The sequence below is a fragment of the Musa acuminata genome, chromosome BXJ1-4 (assembly GCF_036884655.1).
Source record: "Musa acuminata AAA Group cultivar baxijiao chromosome BXJ1-4, Cavendish_Baxijiao_AAA, whole genome shotgun sequence".
Lineage (NCBI taxonomy): Eukaryota > Viridiplantae > Streptophyta > Magnoliopsida > Zingiberales > Musaceae > Musa > Musa acuminata.
The window spans coordinates 8,730,725-8,749,633 of record NC_088330.1 but is presented as its reverse complement, the minus strand read 5'-3'; the positions used below and the strand labels follow the sequence as shown (position 1 = coordinate 8,749,633).

The 18,909-nt window shown below is 39.6% G+C and overlaps 5 protein-coding genes across 9 annotated transcripts; 2 read left to right on the top strand and 3 right to left on the bottom strand.

Annotated features, from left to right (window-relative positions):
* The first annotated feature begins 178 nt into the window (after positions 1-178).
* Positions 179-3,863, top strand: LOC135645797 (protein neprosin-like). Of its 2 annotated transcripts, none has more exons than XM_065164547.1 (6): positions 179-750; positions 830-1,189; positions 1,641-1,820; positions 2,266-2,319; positions 2,427-2,573; positions 3,252-3,863. In XM_065164547.1, the coding sequence occupies exons 1-6, from the start codon at positions 550-552 to the stop codon at positions 3,627-3,629; spliced, it is 1,320 nt and encodes a 439-aa protein (XP_065020619.1). In that variant the 5' UTR covers positions 179-549; the 3' UTR covers positions 3,630-3,863. The 2 variants fall into 2 exon arrangements, with proteins under 2 accessions (XP_065020619.1, XP_065020624.1); XM_065164552.1 differs by having other exon boundaries at positions 187-750; positions 1,656-1,820.
* Positions 3,864-4,475: 612 nt separating this feature from the next.
* On the top strand, positions 4,476-12,228 carry LOC135645802 (protein ANTHESIS POMOTING FACTOR 1-like). Of its 4 annotated transcripts, none has more exons than XM_065164561.1 (11): positions 4,476-4,614; positions 4,759-4,851; positions 7,474-7,574; positions 8,540-8,649; positions 8,743-8,809; positions 8,909-9,008; positions 9,150-9,266; positions 9,338-9,475; positions 10,204-10,285; positions 11,288-11,337; positions 11,913-12,228. In XM_065164561.1, exons 2-11 carry the CDS (start codon positions 4,780-4,782, stop codon positions 12,063-12,065), a joined length of 990 nt encoding a protein of 329 aa, XP_065020633.1. In that variant the 5' UTR covers positions 4,476-4,614; positions 4,759-4,779; the 3' UTR covers positions 12,066-12,228. The 4 variants fall into 4 exon arrangements, with proteins under 4 accessions (XP_065020633.1, XP_065020638.1, XP_065020647.1 ...); XM_065164566.1 differs by having other exon boundaries at positions 4,519-4,542; XM_065164575.1 differs by having other exon boundaries at positions 4,563-4,614; positions 7,478-7,578.
* Positions 12,229-12,473: 245 nt separating this feature from the next.
* LOC135645812 (dehydrin Xero 1-like) lies at positions 12,474-13,117 on the bottom strand. Its single transcript, XM_065164581.1, has 2 exons — positions 12,825-13,117; positions 12,474-12,755 (listed from the first exon to the last, which is right to left on the bottom strand). Exons 1-2 carry the CDS (start codon positions 13,029-13,031, stop codon positions 12,582-12,584), a joined length of 381 nt encoding a protein of 126 aa, XP_065020653.1. The 5' UTR covers positions 13,032-13,117; the 3' UTR covers positions 12,474-12,581.
* A 1,930-nt stretch (positions 13,118-15,047) lies between these two features.
* On the bottom strand, positions 15,048-15,813 carry LOC135645816 (probable dehydrin LEA). Its single transcript, XM_065164593.1, has 2 exons — positions 15,403-15,813; positions 15,048-15,324 (listed from the first exon to the last, which is right to left on the bottom strand). Exons 1-2 carry the CDS (start codon positions 15,553-15,555, stop codon positions 15,160-15,162), a joined length of 318 nt encoding a protein of 105 aa, XP_065020665.1. The 5' UTR covers positions 15,556-15,813; the 3' UTR covers positions 15,048-15,159.
* Positions 15,812-16,351, bottom strand: LOC135672058 (bZIP transcription factor 11-like). Its single transcript, XM_065180510.1, has one exon. The coding sequence runs from the start codon at positions 16,349-16,351 to the stop codon at positions 15,812-15,814; it is 540 nt and encodes a 179-aa protein (XP_065036582.1).
* Positions 16,352-18,909: the final 2,558 nt, after the last annotated feature.

Sequence of the window (18,909 nt, the reverse complement as noted above, 5' to 3'; positions counted from 1 at the left end):
AGGAACCACAAGAGCATGGGCATATAAACACCAGCACAAAAGAGAATGAAAAGATGAGAGGAACAGCTAAAGATGCTGCTGGCTTTGGTACTCCTCTTGAATGCCTCCCCTCCTTTTTTCTCCACCTACCAATATAATCCATGATGTGAGAGAAAGAAAAAGGAAACCGAGGAAAAAGAAAGAGCAGACCCCCCCACTCTCCCTCTTCATTACTCCCTCTTCCTGGACACGCCCACATGGGGGAGGAATTCTATATTAACAGCTGCAGATCGACCAGAACTTCATTTTTTATTGCCTCAGGCTTGTGAGAAATGGACTTCAGAACCTGATTCTTCCATTCTCGAGCTGATCGTAAAGCGTGGGGAGAGGGAGACAACATTTATTGAAGAGAGAGAGAGAGATGCAAGCTGTGCATCAATGGGGATACAGGCAAGATGGGTGCTTAAGAGCACCTAATGATGGCGCAGGAAGAAGACAAGCACACCAACGTACGTAGATGCGGACAGCTGATGTAGAAGAAGGATCTCAGTGTCCCGAGATCCCAAAGACATGGCTCGTAGCGACCGCAGGCCTTTCTCCATCCATGTCGTCTTCTTCCTTGAGCTGCTGCTACTTCTTGCAGCTGCTGCTAGTGTCCTCTCGGCATCAGCAGCGAACAACACGATGCGCCCTCGCAACGAGCTTCGCAAGTACAAGAGGATAAGAGCCTTTCTTAAGAGCCTCAATCGGCCTTCTCTCAAGACAATTCAGGCACTCTCTTCTTCTTCTTCTTCTTCTTCTTCTTCTTCGAAGGGATTAATCTTAACCCTGGTTTTTGCTGGCTGCACAGAGTCCAGATGGTGATGTTATCGACTGCGTTCCGTTTCACCTCCAACCAGCATTCGATCATCCCAGGCTGAAAGGATTGAAACCCATGGTACCAGAAACTTCGTCGAACATATCTTTGAGTACTCCGCATCGACCTTATCCAGATCCACCAGAGAGGCCTCGAGGCCATGAAGCCAGCGTCCTGGCCGACGGCGAAGACAGCATCCAGTTATGGAGGACTTCCGGCGGGACATGCCCCGAAGGAACGGTTCCGATCCGGAGAACCAAGGAAGAAGACATCCTGCGAGCCAGCTCCGTGAGGAGGTTCGGCAGAAAGCCGGCAGCAAGAACACGGAGAGTCTCGGAGGGCTCCGGACATGAGGTAATTAGGCCAACAACTCCATGGAAATGTGCGTCGAGTCCTTCCTACCCACCTGCTGCTACATCATAAACCACATATTAATGGATCCACCAGCCTCTTTCATCAGCTCTCCCTCTTCTTCACAGCCTACAAATAGACTATCTAAGACTAAACCGAAAGATGAGACCTGACATCATCTTCACCATTTACTCTCCTTAACCATGGCCATGACAACATATGAAGATTTACCTTTTCTCTCGCACCGAAGTTACATTATCTACAGGACCAAAGATCTGGCAATCCAGTTGACTTGGGTAGTAAGATTCCACTGTCAATCACAGTTTGCAGGCCAATAAGTTTGACTAAGGATATCGGGATACATTAAACTAGGACACAAACATGAGATCAGTGGAAGCAATTCATCCAAGTTCTTTATCGACTTTGTGAGGTGATGATGCCCTTGCTGAAACAGGCTGTTTGGTTGCAGCATGCAGTAGGGTATGCTGTGGGATATCAATATTATGGAGCAAAAGCAAGCTTAAGCGTGTGGGCACCTCGGGTGGCCAGTTCTTCTGAGTTCAGCCTATCACAAATATGGGTCATCTCAGGATCTTTCAGCAGTGATCTCAACACCATCGAAGCTGGATGGCAGGTACTAATAACATGTCAAATGTTCCACTTCTTTTAGGGGATCTTGCAGAAATATTACTCCCATAAACATACATTCGAAGAACTCATGTTGATTAGCCATAGCTACATGTAAATGGCTAAAATACTTGTCATGTTCTTATAATCATAATAAATGCTTATAACACTTTAATTGATATTTAATTGATGTAGATTAACCTTTATCTTTTTTATTTGACTGAAGTGCTCCCTTTCATCCACATGACTCAGTGAGTATTGTAATAATTAATATCCAGCTCAAAAACCACTCCCTAAGATTGTCTTCTGTTCTTCATTTTGGTTCTCAAACTAGAATACTTTTTGGTCCTTTTGAATATTTGTTGGCAGTGTTTAATGTAGAACATTGAGAACAACTATTTTATTCATAATGACTTCTTTAAGTCTTTCTTTTTTTTTGCTGTATTTTCCAGGTGAGCCCACAGCTTTATGGAGATAGCTCTCCTAGATTCTTCACTTATTGGACAGTAAGCAGTCCTTCTTGCCTTAACTTCATATATAGCACACAGTTTTCCATCCAAATCTTATATATCTGATAGCTAATTTGCACTATGTCTTGAAATATATTCTACAGACGGATGCATATCAAGCAACAGGCTGCTACAACCTCCTGTGCTCGGGCTTCATCCAAACAAGTAACAAGATTGCTATCGGAGCTGCAATATCTCCAACCTCGACTTACAATGGCAGGCAGTTTGACATCAGTCTACTGATTTGGAAGGTCAGTTATGTCAACAACTAAGAACTATCTCAAAACTTACATTAAATGCATGGTTCTCTTAATTTTACTTTCAATTAGCAAAGATGTTAGTTTTGGGAATGCTTTTCTGTACCTATGTGATGAAGTGGATGACTGTTTAAGCTTCTAGTAATTCAAGTACAGAGAGAGAGAGAGAGAGAGAGAGCACCCTACATAGTCTTTACTTGCCAAGGGGACTAATATGCCTCAGTGCACTCTTTGGATTCCGCTGGCCACTTAGTTGCTACCTTTACCTTTTGAGGATTGGTCATATGACTAAAAGATGAGCTCTGTGGAAAGTCTTGGATGTCAGATGTCACTTGTTTGTGCATCGAGTTCATATTTTCACATAACAATTACACCCAAAAGACATGGTCAAGAAACAATCTTCACTCGAGGAACTGGAAGCACATCATTGGATCCCCATCATCTGACAGAATTAGGTTTTAGTCAGAAAAGTGTTAGGAAACATTGCAGACTTCCCTTTTGAAGTCTGAAAGAGTTCAGCAAAAGTAGAACAACTATTGATCTACTTGTATCATCCTGATCAGTACTGATCCAATATAGTTGCATGAATATTATATGTGCCATGCGCAAAGGTTCAGAATACAACTGTGGCTTGTAGGAGTAAGTACGGTGTCTGCATGCTGTGGACTGCAGGATCCAAGCCATGGACACTGGTGGCTGGAGTTCGGATCCGGCGTGCTCGTGGGCTACTGGCCGTCCTCCTTGTTCAGCCACCTCGCAGGGCACGCGACCATGGTGCAGTACGGTGGAGAGATCTTCAACACCCGTCCATCCGGGTTCCACACCGCCACCCAGATGGGCAGCGGCCACCACGCCGGAGAAGGCTTCGGCCGAGCTGCTTACTTCCGGAACTTGCAGGTCGTCGACTGGGACAACAGCCTGATCCCGGTGACCAACCTCCGTGTCCTCGCCGACCACCCAAATTGCTATGACGTACAAGCAAGGATCAACAGAGCCTGGGGGAGCTACTTCTACTTCGGAGGACCAGGAAGGAGCGTCAGGTGTCCTTGAGTCATAAGAATAACAGCAAGCCCTCTTCATCTCCTCATCCTCTCAACGTCAGACTCTGTGTTCTTTCAAGAAATCTGATCTTTCTACCTCCTCAATTGTACAAACAGTGAGAGTATACATCCAATTTTGTGTTCATGTCAAAAATGCATCATCTAAAAGATTGTTGAGATAGATCACGGGTGGCACATGTACTTTGTTATTGTTCTTCTTCTCCAAACAGCTACTTCCTGTTCAGGTCCCCTTGTGATTTAGATTTGCATGTATATTTCAGTACAACACCATTATAATTTCTTTAAGTAGTAATTTAAATGTAAAGATTGATACAAACCATATTATATAATTATAATTATAATTGTTTTGTGTTTGGTTTTCTATATAAATAGAAACCATATTATATAATTTTTCTCACTTGTAAATCAGTGTGTTGTTATACAAAGCCCAAAATGAGCATTAAATATAATATATTTTTTTAATGATTGAAGATTACTATTTGTAATCTTCTTTTTGTTATTTATAACCCAACTTCAAATTATTCTATATGTCATCAATTTATAACTTAATTTTAATAAAATCATTTTATCTTATATCTACAACTACTCCCTTTTCTCCTTTCTCTTCTTCTTCCTTTTCTCTATGAAATGAGATGAACTAAAAATTAAAGAAAATAAAATAAAAAATAATTTTTGATATTTATTATAATGATTTAATATATACATTCTGTAATTATATTAACACAGAAGAGATCATATTTATTATAAGAAGGGGGCTCTAATATTTTATTTATTTATGTATTGTAGCTTATAAATGTCGAACCGGACCGAGTTACGGGTTCGAGATAAGAAAAGAACCAAAGGCAATTGGGGTTTCCTCTTCCCGACCCCGGTCGATCTCGATTCCCGTTCTCCCTTGATCAGTTAAGCCCCTTCTCTCTCTCTCTCTCTCTCTCTCTCGCTCGCTCACCGGAGAGCACAGCTGAATCGAATCGGTAATACGTCTCATCACTACTCGATTTTTTCTTTCTGTCAACGGATTCTTACCCAGAAGCAATCGTTAATCTCTTTGTTTCCCTTTTCTTGGTAGTTTATCTTGATCAAAAAACCTTTCTTCTCCTTCTGTTCCCCACCCACAGAAAACTGAGGAGGAGGAGGAGATGTCTGCGATCACAGAGCTCAGCCAAGAGACCGTGCGCAGCATGGCCGTTGGCGCCGTCTTCACGGACTACGTGCGTGATTGTCTCCTCTATATCAATTCTTCTGTTATCTGTGTTGTTTGCTAATACCTCGTCGATTGAACTCAGTCGTATTTGTTTGGCGTCTTCGTTTGTATGGTTCGATTATGTCCTTCTCTGGTGCTAGAATACTCAAGGATCAGAAGTTTCTTTGATGCCTTCTATTTGGAATTAGTTGATTGCACGAGTCGGTCCTTTTCTAGGTGATAGCGTCTTGTTTGCTCCTCTTAATTGATGGTGGCGGCAATAGGTCTGAAAAGTCAGGATCTTTATATATTCTGATAATAAATCATTCATAAACTTCTAGTTGTTCTTTTCATGAGAAGTTAGGGATTGAGGCGTTAGTGATGGTTGGTTATAAGCGTAATCTGTTGGAAAATAACCCTGTTGAGAGATCTGATGCAATCTGCATTGTCTTATAGAACAGGCATAAGATGAATGGTTGATGGAGACTGAGACTAATTATTGAATTTTTGGAGTATAAGTTGGTTCCAAGAGATGGATGTTGTTGTCTCTATTTGGTACTGGAATTTTTTCTTCTTTAGATGATTCTTAGGATTCCATTGGTTCTTAATAGAAAAAGTCAGCAACTGTAGCGGAGGCTGATGATTGAGTTGTAGACATGTAAAACTAGGAAACTGTGGTGAAAAAATTAAGTTGACATTTGGTACGAAACATGTAAAGAGAAAATTGTAACTACAGCAAAACAAAAAAGCAAACAAGATTGATCACTGTAATCTACAGATATTTGTTTGGTATTCTGTTGAGCAGCAAGAAAAGACTGAAGGATGAACAGAAGCAAAGGGAAAGAATGAAGATGAGGGGCTTCACATCCAAAATAAAGTAATCCAAGCAATACAGTCTAGCCCTTTCCATGGTAACCTTACCACTTTAAATGGACCTGAATGGTTTCTTTTCCCTTGGACCGCATAGATAGGAACAACATCATCCTATACGTATCCTGCCTAAACCATACTAAATTAGGTATACTAACATATCCAAAAGAGAGCCTTTTAGGCACACAACATTGTTAGCTTTGAGCAGCCATATGATTTCTTTTGTCATAGGCTCCTTTTACACTAGTGAAATTTGTCAAAGCAAAGAAAGACAAAGATCCAACCAATATCTCTTATAGCAACTTTTGGTATCTTAATGAAAATTTAAAAAAAAATATTATATGAATTTTTGATAACTCATCCAGCAGGTTTTAAATTCATGGAACAATATTGTGCCCACATGACACACCAATCAACATGAGGATTGCAAGGTTGGCATGGGCTCTATAACTATCTATTGAATTTTTAGTGTGCCCACAGTGTGGCACTACAAAAATCTTCATTCCCTGATTGTCAAGGATGTATATATAAATCCTTTAGTCAGTTTACAACAAGTACAAGCCAAAAGCAAAGCATCTAAGAAGCTTAAACTCTTGAAACTGGGATTACTATTTCATGATATGTGGCATGTTTGTATTATGTAGCATACACAATTTTATGTCATGTCAGGCAGCACAGACCAAACATTAGCCTAGCCATATGTGACTACCTCCAAAACAGGTCAACATGGGTGCTGTACCTTTTTGGCATTGTACTATTTTTGGTGTTAATTGGCACAACAATTCTTGGTGTGAGAATGTTAAAGAAGGAAACTTATTCCGAAGTAGTTTTTTTGGGTATTATCCTTGCTGAAGACCATTAAACTTTGGTATTGTACAAAGTAGTTTTTTTTGGGTATTATCCTTGCTGAAGACCATGAAACTTTGGCATTGTCCAAAGTAGTTCTTATAAGTGTCCCACTCAGCTTGATGGATAAGTTAGAGAAAAGATTAAGCTGAAATAGATCCGTATTTTATTATTTACATACTAGACATAATGCAATGTTCTGTGCAATTATTGCTTCATTTTCAAATTCTTTTACAGTCTTTTGGGTAATTATTCTCCACCACAGTGGGAGACATGAATAGTAAGTAGCATGAGGTGAGGTTTCCAAGCACCATTATAGCAGTTGTTATGGAAACAGTTTAGAGCTGTCATAACTCATTAAAACTGATTAACATACTGTTATCAACCCTCCAAGATTGTCATGATGGACCATTATGATTTACTATAGGAAATAGCTTCTGATATCGAAGAAATTACTTTTTCAATAATCAGAAAAGAAGTAATTGTAGAAGTAGCCATGTGTCACTATGATTCAAATTCACAGCACAAATTCGTTTATCTGATGAACAATGATGAATATGAGCAACAAATCGAAGGTTGTGACTATCACTAACAGCTATTTATCTATAACAGCCATTCGACCAGAAAATTATGGGTAGTAGCTGTTTTCTCTTTTACATGTTATCGTACATATGACTGCACCAGGACCATTCTGATATAATGATAGAATCCTTCAATCAATGGCATGAAAGATGTTGCTTATGATTGTGAATATTCATGCATGTGCACTTTGACTTGACAGTTGTATGTAATGGGCAATTGGGTCTATTTTGGTAAATATTACTTCATGTTGTTACGTTGTAGCCACTATATCATGTTCTGTCATTGTTTTTTAGCTCCTGTTCTATTAAATTGGTTAAGATTCCTTGCCAAATATAATATTTACTTGTTGTAGGCAGGGAAAATAAGTTCTATTGATTTTCATCGAACGGAAGATCTTCTTATTACTGCAAGTGAGGATGACTCTATACGCCTTTATGATATTGCAAATGCTAAGTGAGTAAGTTTTACCAGTTGCCTTTGTGCATATTTTCAATCTCTGGTTATTATGTGGTATATTCAACATTAAATTATGGTGCTTACCATATAAAATTGATTGCAATTTCTTTTAGTTATTTTCTTGTCATCAACCCTAGGTAGACTTTGACCAGACAGTTTTGTTTTTTCTGCAATTACTACTGTAAACAGTTTATCTTATATCTCATTAGGCTGGGTTCATGGTATATTGATATCATGAATTGGGGACTTCACATGTCTGTGGGGACCTTTAAGGATATTGGAGGAGATAAAGAACCAACAACTGGAAAGATATTATTATTTTTATAGTGACATTAGGAGGTTATGATTGTCTGACTGTGATGTTGACATATTTAATTTGCACAAAAGATGAATCAAGGATAACACCGGAAGATTGTTCTTAACTTTAATTTCATGCATTAGGAGCACCTTTTTAGGAATTATTACCATGCTTGAAGCTCAAATGGCTGCATGCTGAAGCTGGTTTAACAGCCATCTGAATTTCAAATATCTGTCACTGAGCACTCGTCAATTAGCAGTACATTGCATAGAAATGTCAATGCAGTTGATCTGATGTCCTATCTCGATAATTCATTTTTATTTCTACATTGTGCATTTTTAATATTAGTCTGCTATTATCCATATTTGGGTTATGGAGGGAAAAAGCAGGGTTTTTCTGAAAGTCATTTTGGGTATTGGAGCCATCTTGGGGGCTTGTTGGGTTGGTAGATACCGGTTTGTACTAGTATACTGACACACGATATATTGGGGGGTGTTGACGGAGACTCAGGCGATCCACGTCTTGGTCGCCAGTCAGACTGGTTTGTACCACCCGTACCATATCAACTTGGGTGATACAACAAATGTTGGGGAAAAGTAAATTTTTTTCATTTTTTTCATTTTCTATGACCATATTATTGAGTCAAGCTTGCTCTTGCATGCAGGCTGCTGAAGACCACATATCACAAGAAGCATGGTGCTGATCGAATTTGCTTTACACACCATCCAAGTTCCATTTTGTGCTCATCAAGATACAATATAGAGTCGACAAATGGTGTTATTTTGATGAGCCCAGCTTTTTACCAAAACAAATTATTCCAAAGGAATTGTAGTTTATGCATCTGATTATATACTTCTTATTTAACAGAATCATTGCGATATTTATCTCTGTATGATAATCGTTGCCTACGGTACTTCAAGGGGCACAAGCAGAGGTAACGATTAAATTTCTCTTCGATGATGCCACTACTAATACTTGGATGTTGAGCATCTATGTTGTATCTTCTTAACAAGCTCTTGCACAATTCTTGCAGAGTTGTTTCACTGTGCATGTCTCCTATAAATGACAGCTTCATGTCAGGTTCTCTTGACCATAGCGTAAGAATATGGGATCTCCGTGTAAATGCATGCCAGGTCAGAGTTTATTTATGCTTGAAATACTGTTTTGGATGCTAAAAGTAATGGCAGTTAGATTAATTATTTCAAAGCAATTTGTAGTTCAGATATACATAGTATTATCTGAACTTGATTCATGCTCACTGCTTTAGTCTTCAGGGAATTCTGCGGTTACGTGGAAGGCCCACTGTTGCTTATGATCAACAAGGCCTTGTTTTTGCTGTGGCAATGGAAGGGGGTGCTATCAAATTGTTTGATTCTCGTTCGTATGACAAGGTCCTCAGCACTTCAGAAACTCTGTACTTTGTTATAGTTTATATGTTCTGACCCTTCTGGGTATCTTTTAGGGTCCATTTGATACTTTTCTTGTTGGTGGAGATACTGCTGAGGTCTGTGATATCAAATTCAGCAATGACGGCAGGTCTATGGTTTTGACAACCACAAATAACAATATCTACATTCTAGATGCCTATGGAGGAGATAAGGTTGAAATCTCACTTGGATATTTGATATTTCAGCCATAAATTTTTTGTCATTTTGAGTGATTAGACAAACTATTATGCTACATGATATATTCTCATATTTTTTCTACCAATATATGTGACAAGTGAATGGACTTCATAAGTCTGCAGAGTAGTTTGTTCAAAATTCTCAACTCTTTAATGTTTCAGACTGCATCTTAGAGTCCCAATTAAAATTACATATTTCCTCTTCTTTTAATCATTTACAAGTTCTCAATGTTACAATACCTCTTTGTTGTAATACCATCACCTTTTAAAAATCTGAGGGCTGTCATCACATCAGATACACCCACAGTGACAATTCTTCCCTTTCAGTAATACCTGTACCTATATCTTTGTTGGATTTCGTTGTACGTGCACAAGCATAACCTTGAGAACTGATGCCTACAACTCTGTGTTTGCTTTAGGACCAGTTTGTTATTGTTGTATAGCTCATCAAGTTTTTTTATTTCTGATATAGTATTCAGGTGGCTGAGACTTCATATTAATGCTTATGTTGCAAATTATCTTTTACATATAGCAAGTAATTCATGACTTTATTCTTGATATTTTTGTAGTAGTTTCTTTCAACTGCAACATAAGATGCTAACAAGTAGCCAACATTTGTATAAATCCTCACATTACTTTTTTCTCTTGGTGTTTTGAGGCAATATTTTGATGGATAATGGATTTTGTCCTTGGGTCTTCTTCAGCGTTGTGGATTCAGTTTGGAGCCATCACCAAATTTAACAACCGAGGCTACATTTACTCCAGATGGGCAATATGTGGTGGCAGGTCATATTACATGTTGCCCTTTTCAACAATAAATTATGATATAATCCATATTCAGTTTTGTTTTACTTATATGTTTTATGCTCTGAATGTCAAGAATCTGTAAGAAGTTATTTTATGATAACGAGTTGTCTAATCAATCTGCATATACATTTTCTAGATACCTATTTATTCTGATCACTTGCTTAAGCAAAGTTTAGGATTTCATAATATGTATATTTCTATGTATTCCATGTACATATGTTGATAATAAGTACCTTTAGAATATTTCTTTGTACTGAAGTTTATTACTTTTGTTTGCGAGTTTTCAGGTAATCTTGGTTTGATAACTATATGTGACTGTCTCTGTTGCATCACTTAAATGCTTAGTTTAGCCTAAAGTTGCTCTTCCTTTTAGTATGAGCAGTTATTTTGTATCCGTGATAAAACTATACATTCTTGAATCATTAGAATTCAGATATAATCTTTCATCAAAATATTGTTTTCTGCTCTCTTTCCTGCTTTTCCAAATCTGGAACTTCTGTTTTACCATCTTTGTAGGTTTGTTGTAAAGGCTTTCTCCTTTTTATTTACAACATTTCCCGTAATCTATATTGGTGGTAAAGTTGGATGTTTAACAGCTTTACATCTGGGGCATTATGTTTGGATCCTTCACCCTATCATATAGGACTTTGTTGTTTATAGAGCATCTGTTACCCATAAGCATACCTTCTATCTGGTGGCATCCAGTGCTTTTGTGGGTCACATTGTGGGTCACATAGAAAAACGCAGTATCAACGGCTCAATGCTTCTGTAGTTTTCTGATGTTCTTTTTACCTAAATGGACTATGATTCTAATAGCAGGTGAATATGATTGTTCGAGCCATGGACAACTAAGAAATTATTTATGTAAATCAAGTTCAATTTTGCTATTCTCTCTTTGATGGCTTGCTATTTGGAAATTAATTTTGTGGAGAAGTTTAGTTTCTGAAGGTATATAACTCAAAACTATTTTACCTGTTGCAGGTTCAGGAGATGGAACATTGCATGCTTGGTACATCAACAAGCCCAATGAGGTATTATACTTTTTACCATTTCTTAGATGCTTTTTGAAGACCTACGATAATTTCCTTTGAAGACCTGAATTATCTTCACAGGCTAATAAACTTTTCGTTCATATGTTATTCTAATGTGAGTTTATAAACATACCAAGGCATTTGTGTTCTTTTCACAAGGACTTCACTCTGTCAAAAAAAACAAGGGTCATCTTTTCCATTGTGACAATAATTTGATCTGCATTGTCAAGCGTTCTCACCTATGAATCTTGGCATATATTTAGCTCTGATTAAGATTTTTAGCAACAATTTGACATCATTGAAGTGCTGTTTATTTGCTTATAACAGATTTTTTTTTTTTTTTTCCATTCGTCAAACTTGGGAGGCACATCAATCATTCATAATATAATTCTCACCTAATGAACGCTGTTGCTGTGCAACAAAAGCCATCAGTTCAGTCCCCCATCAAGAGTTTTACATCATCATGGCAGCACAAATCACTTGTTTATAGACACGTAGTGGATCTTTTTTCCTTTCATCATTTGTCGAACATGGTGGTATATCTAATGGTACTCACAATCTGCATTGTGTCACAGGTGGCTTCCTGGAACAGTTACATAGGTGCAGTGACTTGCTTAAAGTGGGCACCGAGGAGAGTCATGTTTGCAGCTGCATCAACCGCCCTAACATTTTGGATACCCAAATCAAACGAGGAACCCAGCAATGGTGAAGCTACTGCCGGAGAATGACCAAATCCCATCATCCCTTCAAGTTGCTTACAAATGAAATATGTATCGTCCATATTTGGCTTATGCATCTGAATTAATGAACCAAGCAATCGGTTCTGTTTAATTACCATGACGATATTGACAGCTTAAAACGGACGATTCATATGATTTGTCTTTTGGATCCCGATTTCTGCTAAGCCTTCCTTTCATGAAAGATTTGTGAGTTCTCTTTGGATGATCAATTAAAATTAAAAAAAAAAAAACAGCTTTGTAAATTAGAAAATGGTGATTTTGGCTGTCCAATACATTCATTGTTAGAATCTAATATGTTGAATTTAAGCTTTCCCCAATATTTTTTCATCGTTCTGAAAATTGATGCATGGTTTGAATTCTTAGGTTCTTGTCTCGAGGAATCAGCTCTCTCGACCCTTTTTATGCCACAGGAAAGCATCCGCCCATTTATTCTCTTGCAGAGTGCAGAGTGTTAAACACAAACACAACAAAATACACAACCATACATACGTAGAGTACGCTAATCTACTCCTTGTGGTGGCCGGGCATCTTCTCCTTTACCTTCTCCACGAATCCCTTCTTCTCGTGCTGCTTCTCGACGCTGCTCTCATGCTCCTTGTGCCCACCCGGCAGCTTCTCCTTTATCTTCTGCTTCAACCCCTTCTTCTTCCTCCGCCCACCTTGCCCATCGTCCTCCGACTGCCGACATCATGTCAATCTATGCCTACTGCAATATGATTCTTGTAAGTCAAGATGAGACGAGCTTACCGAGCTAGAGCTGGAGCTGCCCGAGCGGTGGAGCATGCCGGTTATGCCCCCGCCCCCATGGTGCTGCTCCTTGCCGGCGACGCCCGCGCCGACCCCGTATCCTTGGGTCGCCGGCATCGGGTTGCCGTACTCGTCCGTCTGGATCGGGTTGCCGTACGTGTCCGTCATCGGGATCGGTTGACCATGCTCGTCCCTCGAGTACTCCATTCTCGTCGTCCCCCTCTCTGTCTCTCCTCTCTCTCTCTCTCTCTCTGTGAAAGCTTGCCGGGGTGTGGAGGGAGGGTACAAATAGTGCAGGAAGAGGAGGGTGGTGGCTTGGGCGCTACGTGGGTCCTTCAAACCCCGCAAGCGTGTGGGAGGGACGCGGGGCCGACGTGATGAGGCTGCATGGAGTTCTGCCGACACGTGTGCAAGGTGGCTACGTGTGGACGACAACGTCGTCGCGGTCTGGGCACGCGTGCAGGCACGTGCCCTCAGCCCGAACGATGAAGAAAATTCTAGACGCGCTGACGCGGCGGCCACGTTATCTTACCAACCAATTTGAATACTTCACACAAAAAAAATAATTCATCTTATTTAATTTCCAAAGTAATTTCAAACTCGATTAGTGTTTTTTTATTTATTTGTACACTCTGTATCCGCTTTTACATTCGTGTCTGTCGACGTATCCTTATTATTAGTATATTACTATGTAAAAAAGTATGTATGTGTAATTTTCTTAGAAAATTTTCATTTTTTCCAATCCATATTTTTTTTTTCAAATGATGCTGTGTAATTAAGAAATAATTTAATCACAAAGAGGATGAGAGGAGGAGGAGAAGAAGAAAAGACGATGACGATGAGAAGGAGCGGAGAAAGAGAATGTTACGGAAACGATAGACGTTTGAAGAGAAGGAGAGAAAAGAAATGAAAAAAAAAGGGTGATGATAGGAAGGACAAACGAAGGGAGCGGAGGAAGGACGAGATGATGATTGGTGATCTAAGACTATAATATAGATAAATATGAAATGATATAGGAGAAAAATAAGTATATGAGTTGGAAAAACTTTATTTATGTCAAGAAAAATTCATCCTTTTGATATCATGAAAGGACTGGTTGATAATATGTTTATCGAATGAATTAATCGTCATACTTCGAGCTTTCTTAATTAGAGGTATTTAGATGAAAAGATAAATAATAGAAAATATATTAACGATCAATTATCATCCAATACATAAACGTCACATGAAAACTAGTATAAAAGAAAAAAAAAAATCCCATCCACGTGCGTAAATAAAAGTCCAAGATAGACCATTCGAGACATCTCCCCCTTGTCAACATGAACAAAACGTTAAGAAGAGAGCGTTGGAGAAATTACATATTGTTCCCCATAAGACATGGTATAAAAGGTAATCCAGGCACTCATGTTTAAAGCTAGTTTTTTACAAAAATCCATACCTACTAAGTTCTTGATGAGTAACTGAAGTGTCATGAAAATTGAGTTAGAAAACTTCTTCCAATATCAATCTTAGTATAGGCAGCACCTCGAAACCTTGATGCTGATACTCTTATGTCTTTGGGTTTGAGCTATATCGTATTGATGGACTATATTGTATTGATTCATATGTTGATGATGATTTTCGTCGATACCAATCAATTTAAATAATTCATATAAAAAATTATCTTATTTAATTTTTAAACTAATTTTAAACTAGATTAATATATTCTACTTATTTATATATTTTGAATCCGTTATAAAAATTGACGTACCCTTATGATTTATACATTTTGAATCCGTTATAAAATTTGCGTCTGTCCACCTACCCTTATACTGATCTACCCTTATGATGTACAAAGTCTTCATGGGTGATTTTATTAGATTTTATTTTTCAATCCATATTTTTTTATTTTATTTTTTTTAATGATGCTTCAGCTTTTAATATGCTTAAAAAAAAAAAAAGGCACCAGAGACGACGAGAGGAGGAGAAGAAAAAAAAGAGGAAGATGACAATGAGGAGGGAGGAGTAAAGAAAGGGAGAAGAAAGAGAATGTGATGGGAAAGAATGGACGATGAAAGAGGAGCGAGGAGGAGGAGGAGGAGTGGGAAAAAGAATAAGTGAAGTAAGAGAATATATATATATATATAATATTTAAAATTTAACTTTTTATCTGTATAATTTTGATATATTTTTCTTTGTTGATTCTCTCTCTCCTCCTTTGAATGATCGCAATAGCCGATACTATACGTACAATTCACATCTAAACCATGTCGTATTCGATTACATTGTACGAACGCTGCATCGCTACGTATACACCGACGACAACCACGTACGAAACCAGCACACGAGTCCATCTCTAATGGTGGCCCAGCAACCTGTCCTTCAGCCTCTCCATGAACCCCTTCTTCTCGTGCTTCCCCACCGTGCTCCCTCGTTCCTCCCTCTTGTGCACGCCGCGTAGGCGTAGCTTCTCCTTCCGCGCCGCCTCCTCCCTTCCGCGGCCTGCCTCGACATACCCAGGCTGCATGCACGACGGTCAAACATATGAAGACGGACATGAAGACGATGAAGCGAACGCTTTTGAGGTGAAGCGGCCGACCGAGTTAGAGCCGGAACCTCCGGAGCGGCGGAGCATCTCGGACAGGGAAGCACCGTGGTGCTCCATGCTGCCGGCGATCACCTCCCTCGCCGCGTCGCCGCACTCATCCGTCCGCCGGATCTGGTCGCCGTGTTCCTCCCTCTCTGCCGACATGGCTTCCTCGCTGCCCGCGGTGGTGACGACCAAATGGAGTGTCACTTAGTGGAGAATCACGTGTCACGCACGTGTTTAGGTGGGCGTCGTCACGCACGACAGCTGCATGGCGACGAGGTGACACGTTTGGTGGACTGACTTCAACACGTGTAAGATTCAAAAGTGGAAGACGCCATTGATGAGTCTCCATACGCATCGATACTTAGGAAAAGACAAACACCAGCAACGTCGACACAGCTGAGACACTATATCGAGCTCAGTGATCGAGATGCGCACACCCTTTTGTCCTCACTGTTTCGAGCTCAAGCAAACAATGAATGCTTGATGATGCCGTCTTTGTAGCCATTAGTACTTCGTTCTGGATTCTCAGCTGTCGATACTGAAACAAGTTGTCGGCTGAAGCCATGACGGACTGGTTAACGAAGCCGAAGCTCCATGGATCTGATGGCGATCGCTGAAAGCAGAAAAGGATCTCATCGAGAGACTGCAGCCGGTCGGTGAGCTCCACCATCCGAGTCCTCAGAACAGAGTTCTCTGCTTCGACGGCGACGTGCTGCTGCGTGGTGAAGATCACGGAAGTAAGGAGTCGGCCGTTCTCCTTCCTCAGCTGGTTCGCCTCCGCCGTCAGATCGTCCAAGTGCTTCTGCTTGCGCATCCTCGACCGCCTCGCCGATTCGCGGTTCGACATCATTCGCTTCCGCTTCTTCTGCTCCATCGCCGCCGCCTGCAGATCCTCATCGGAGACGGAGGTTTGGAGCAGACTCGATCCGGAAGAAGTCCCACCCGGAGAAGCCATGGAAAGCTTTTTGGCTCTTCTCAAGTAAAAATGCCTCGAGTAAATTATGAAGCTGTAGTAAGATTAACACTAACAAAAGGAGATTATTTCTTTGTAGCAGATTGGGCAGGGCGGCGCAGGTGCTCAGATCTTAGAACAAGCTCGGAGAACACGTAGAACCAGTATAGGAAGACGACGGAGAAGGATTGAACAAGATGGGTACTGCGTCCGAGAGTGGAATTTAACATATACCGAGAGAGATGGATCTCAAGTAGGATAGGCGACATCAATCAGAAACATCAAGAGAAACAGATGCTGCATGTGAAAAAAAAAGAGAGGAGAGGTTGGGAGATAAAAAGATTAGATTTTGTAGAAGGAAGAAGAAGTCCTCCAGATTCCTGCAGCAAGATGATCTTTTTAGATCGAAGCTTAAGCAAAGGCCAGATTTTGATAAGGTTTTGGGACCTCAGGAAGAGAATCTTCAGAGAAAAATTTGGCAGAGCTTTCCCAATAAATAACAGGCAGTCGAAGTAAATGTAGATGATTGATCTTCTGCACCAGAGATACAGCAGCAAGAACACAGTATTCAGCCGTTGGGTTTTCGATCTTGGATGGAGAACCCAAGAGAAATCCAAAGGCTCCTGGAAGGAGGAGGAAAACAGGGGGGGCGCCAAGGCTGCAGAAGAATAAAGCAACACTAATCCCAGAAAGCTAACAAGAGATAAGAGGGGGAAAGGGAATTGGAACACAGGGGAGGGGTGGAATTTATAGAACAAAGTGGACCAAGTGGAAGCAAAAACCAATAATAAAAAATTGAGAAAAAGGATGTGGGAGAGAGAGAGAGAGAGAGAGAGAGAGAGAGAGAGAGAGAGAGAGCTTTGAAATCTCAAGTAGAGTGGTTAGATTCTCCCAACACAAGGCATCTGGGATTTCAAACAATGTCCAATTGCACTTCTTAAAGAGACAACCAACCTCTCTGACAAAAAAAAAAAAATTACTCAGAAAAATTGCATTTGTTTGCAATGCTTTAAATAGTGATAGGTAATTGTTCCTTTTAAATAAAACAAGGAAAAAAGGAAAATGAGTAAACAAATGTTGAGATTCCCAAAGTATTACCAAGAACTACTTTTGTAACATAGAAAAGCAAATGACATCCCAGAAAGGCACCCAAAAGCAACATCTAGTATAATCTTCCACTAAACAATTCTTTCAGGCTGTGTTCCATTTCATGCCATAGAATTATATATTCACTGATACTGTTGACATTATTTATTTGGTGGCCATGGATGGAGTTTGGAGTATTATATATGCCTTGAGGATTTTTTCCAAAATATAAAATTACCAGGTAAATCTTTGAACTATGCTACAGATTTGATGCTCTGAGGCCTTCTCACAGTGGCACTCTAAACAAGGCATCAATCTTGGACTTGCTTACACCACTAAAGGTCAGATGATCCAATGAAGGAGGTACTGAGGAGATGTTTGGTTTGCATAGTCCAACAGATGTGCCAAGGACAAGAACTGGAAGCAGCAAAGCAGACTAAATTATATATCCTAGTGGCTTCATCACACATTGGCTTCAACTTGATGCAAGAATGATGTGCAAAAGAAAGCTTAGAGAAGTGGGATCATGGAGTTGTTCTCCACCTAAATGGACTGGTGAGGCTCTCAGATACATTTAACCTAGCCAAACAATATATATAAACTTAGTTCTGGTGGTATTAAAGCACATGGAAACTTTCAGAGCCTGTTAATTGTCTCCACTCCACAGTCCACGCAGTAAATTTTAATTACATTCACATTGCATTATGATAAGGATGATCACATTTTGTGATCTATCACTGATAACCTTTCCAAAGATGATGCACCCACCAAATTCACCAATTCAGATGCTTTAACATAATGCTCTCAGACAGATTTTGCTTGAAGAGGAAGAAGAAGAAGATAGAAAATAAACTGACTTTGCAGATCATCATTGGTGTAGAGCTCATATGGAGGAGATGACAGAAACAGAACTCTCTGCAGAGAAGGATTGATGATCATTAGTGTTCATGAGAATATGTTCCATGTTCTTAGGAGTCTTCTAATAGAATCCAAATGTACCGATTGGTGAATACTTTTTGCCTCCAGTACTGATAACTTCTTTTTCTTGGACCCCTCTAATCAACAAAATGAAAAGAAGATTTTGCAGGTTATCATACTTAAACTGTAATATGTTTGGTGGGTGTTCATTAATGGTGATGAAAGATATGGCACTGTTTGCCTAAAGAGATTGACCACATGAAAAAGACTGCACAGAGATGATGCAGACCAGCTCAATCATCTCACAAGTGGGTCATCCATTTGATAGACTGGTATAACATTTAGCAACCTTTGTATAGTTACATCAGATTCAACTAGTTTCAAACACTTCATCAAAAATCTTGTATTGCAAAGAAACTAAGAGGCCTAAGATATGATTCATGAGACAACTATATTTTTACTATTTTGTCATGATGACAAGCAGGAAAAGAAAATTGAGGATTAGTTCCAATAGTTTTAACTCTCTCACCTATATCCTAATCTCTAGGCCTCCTTTG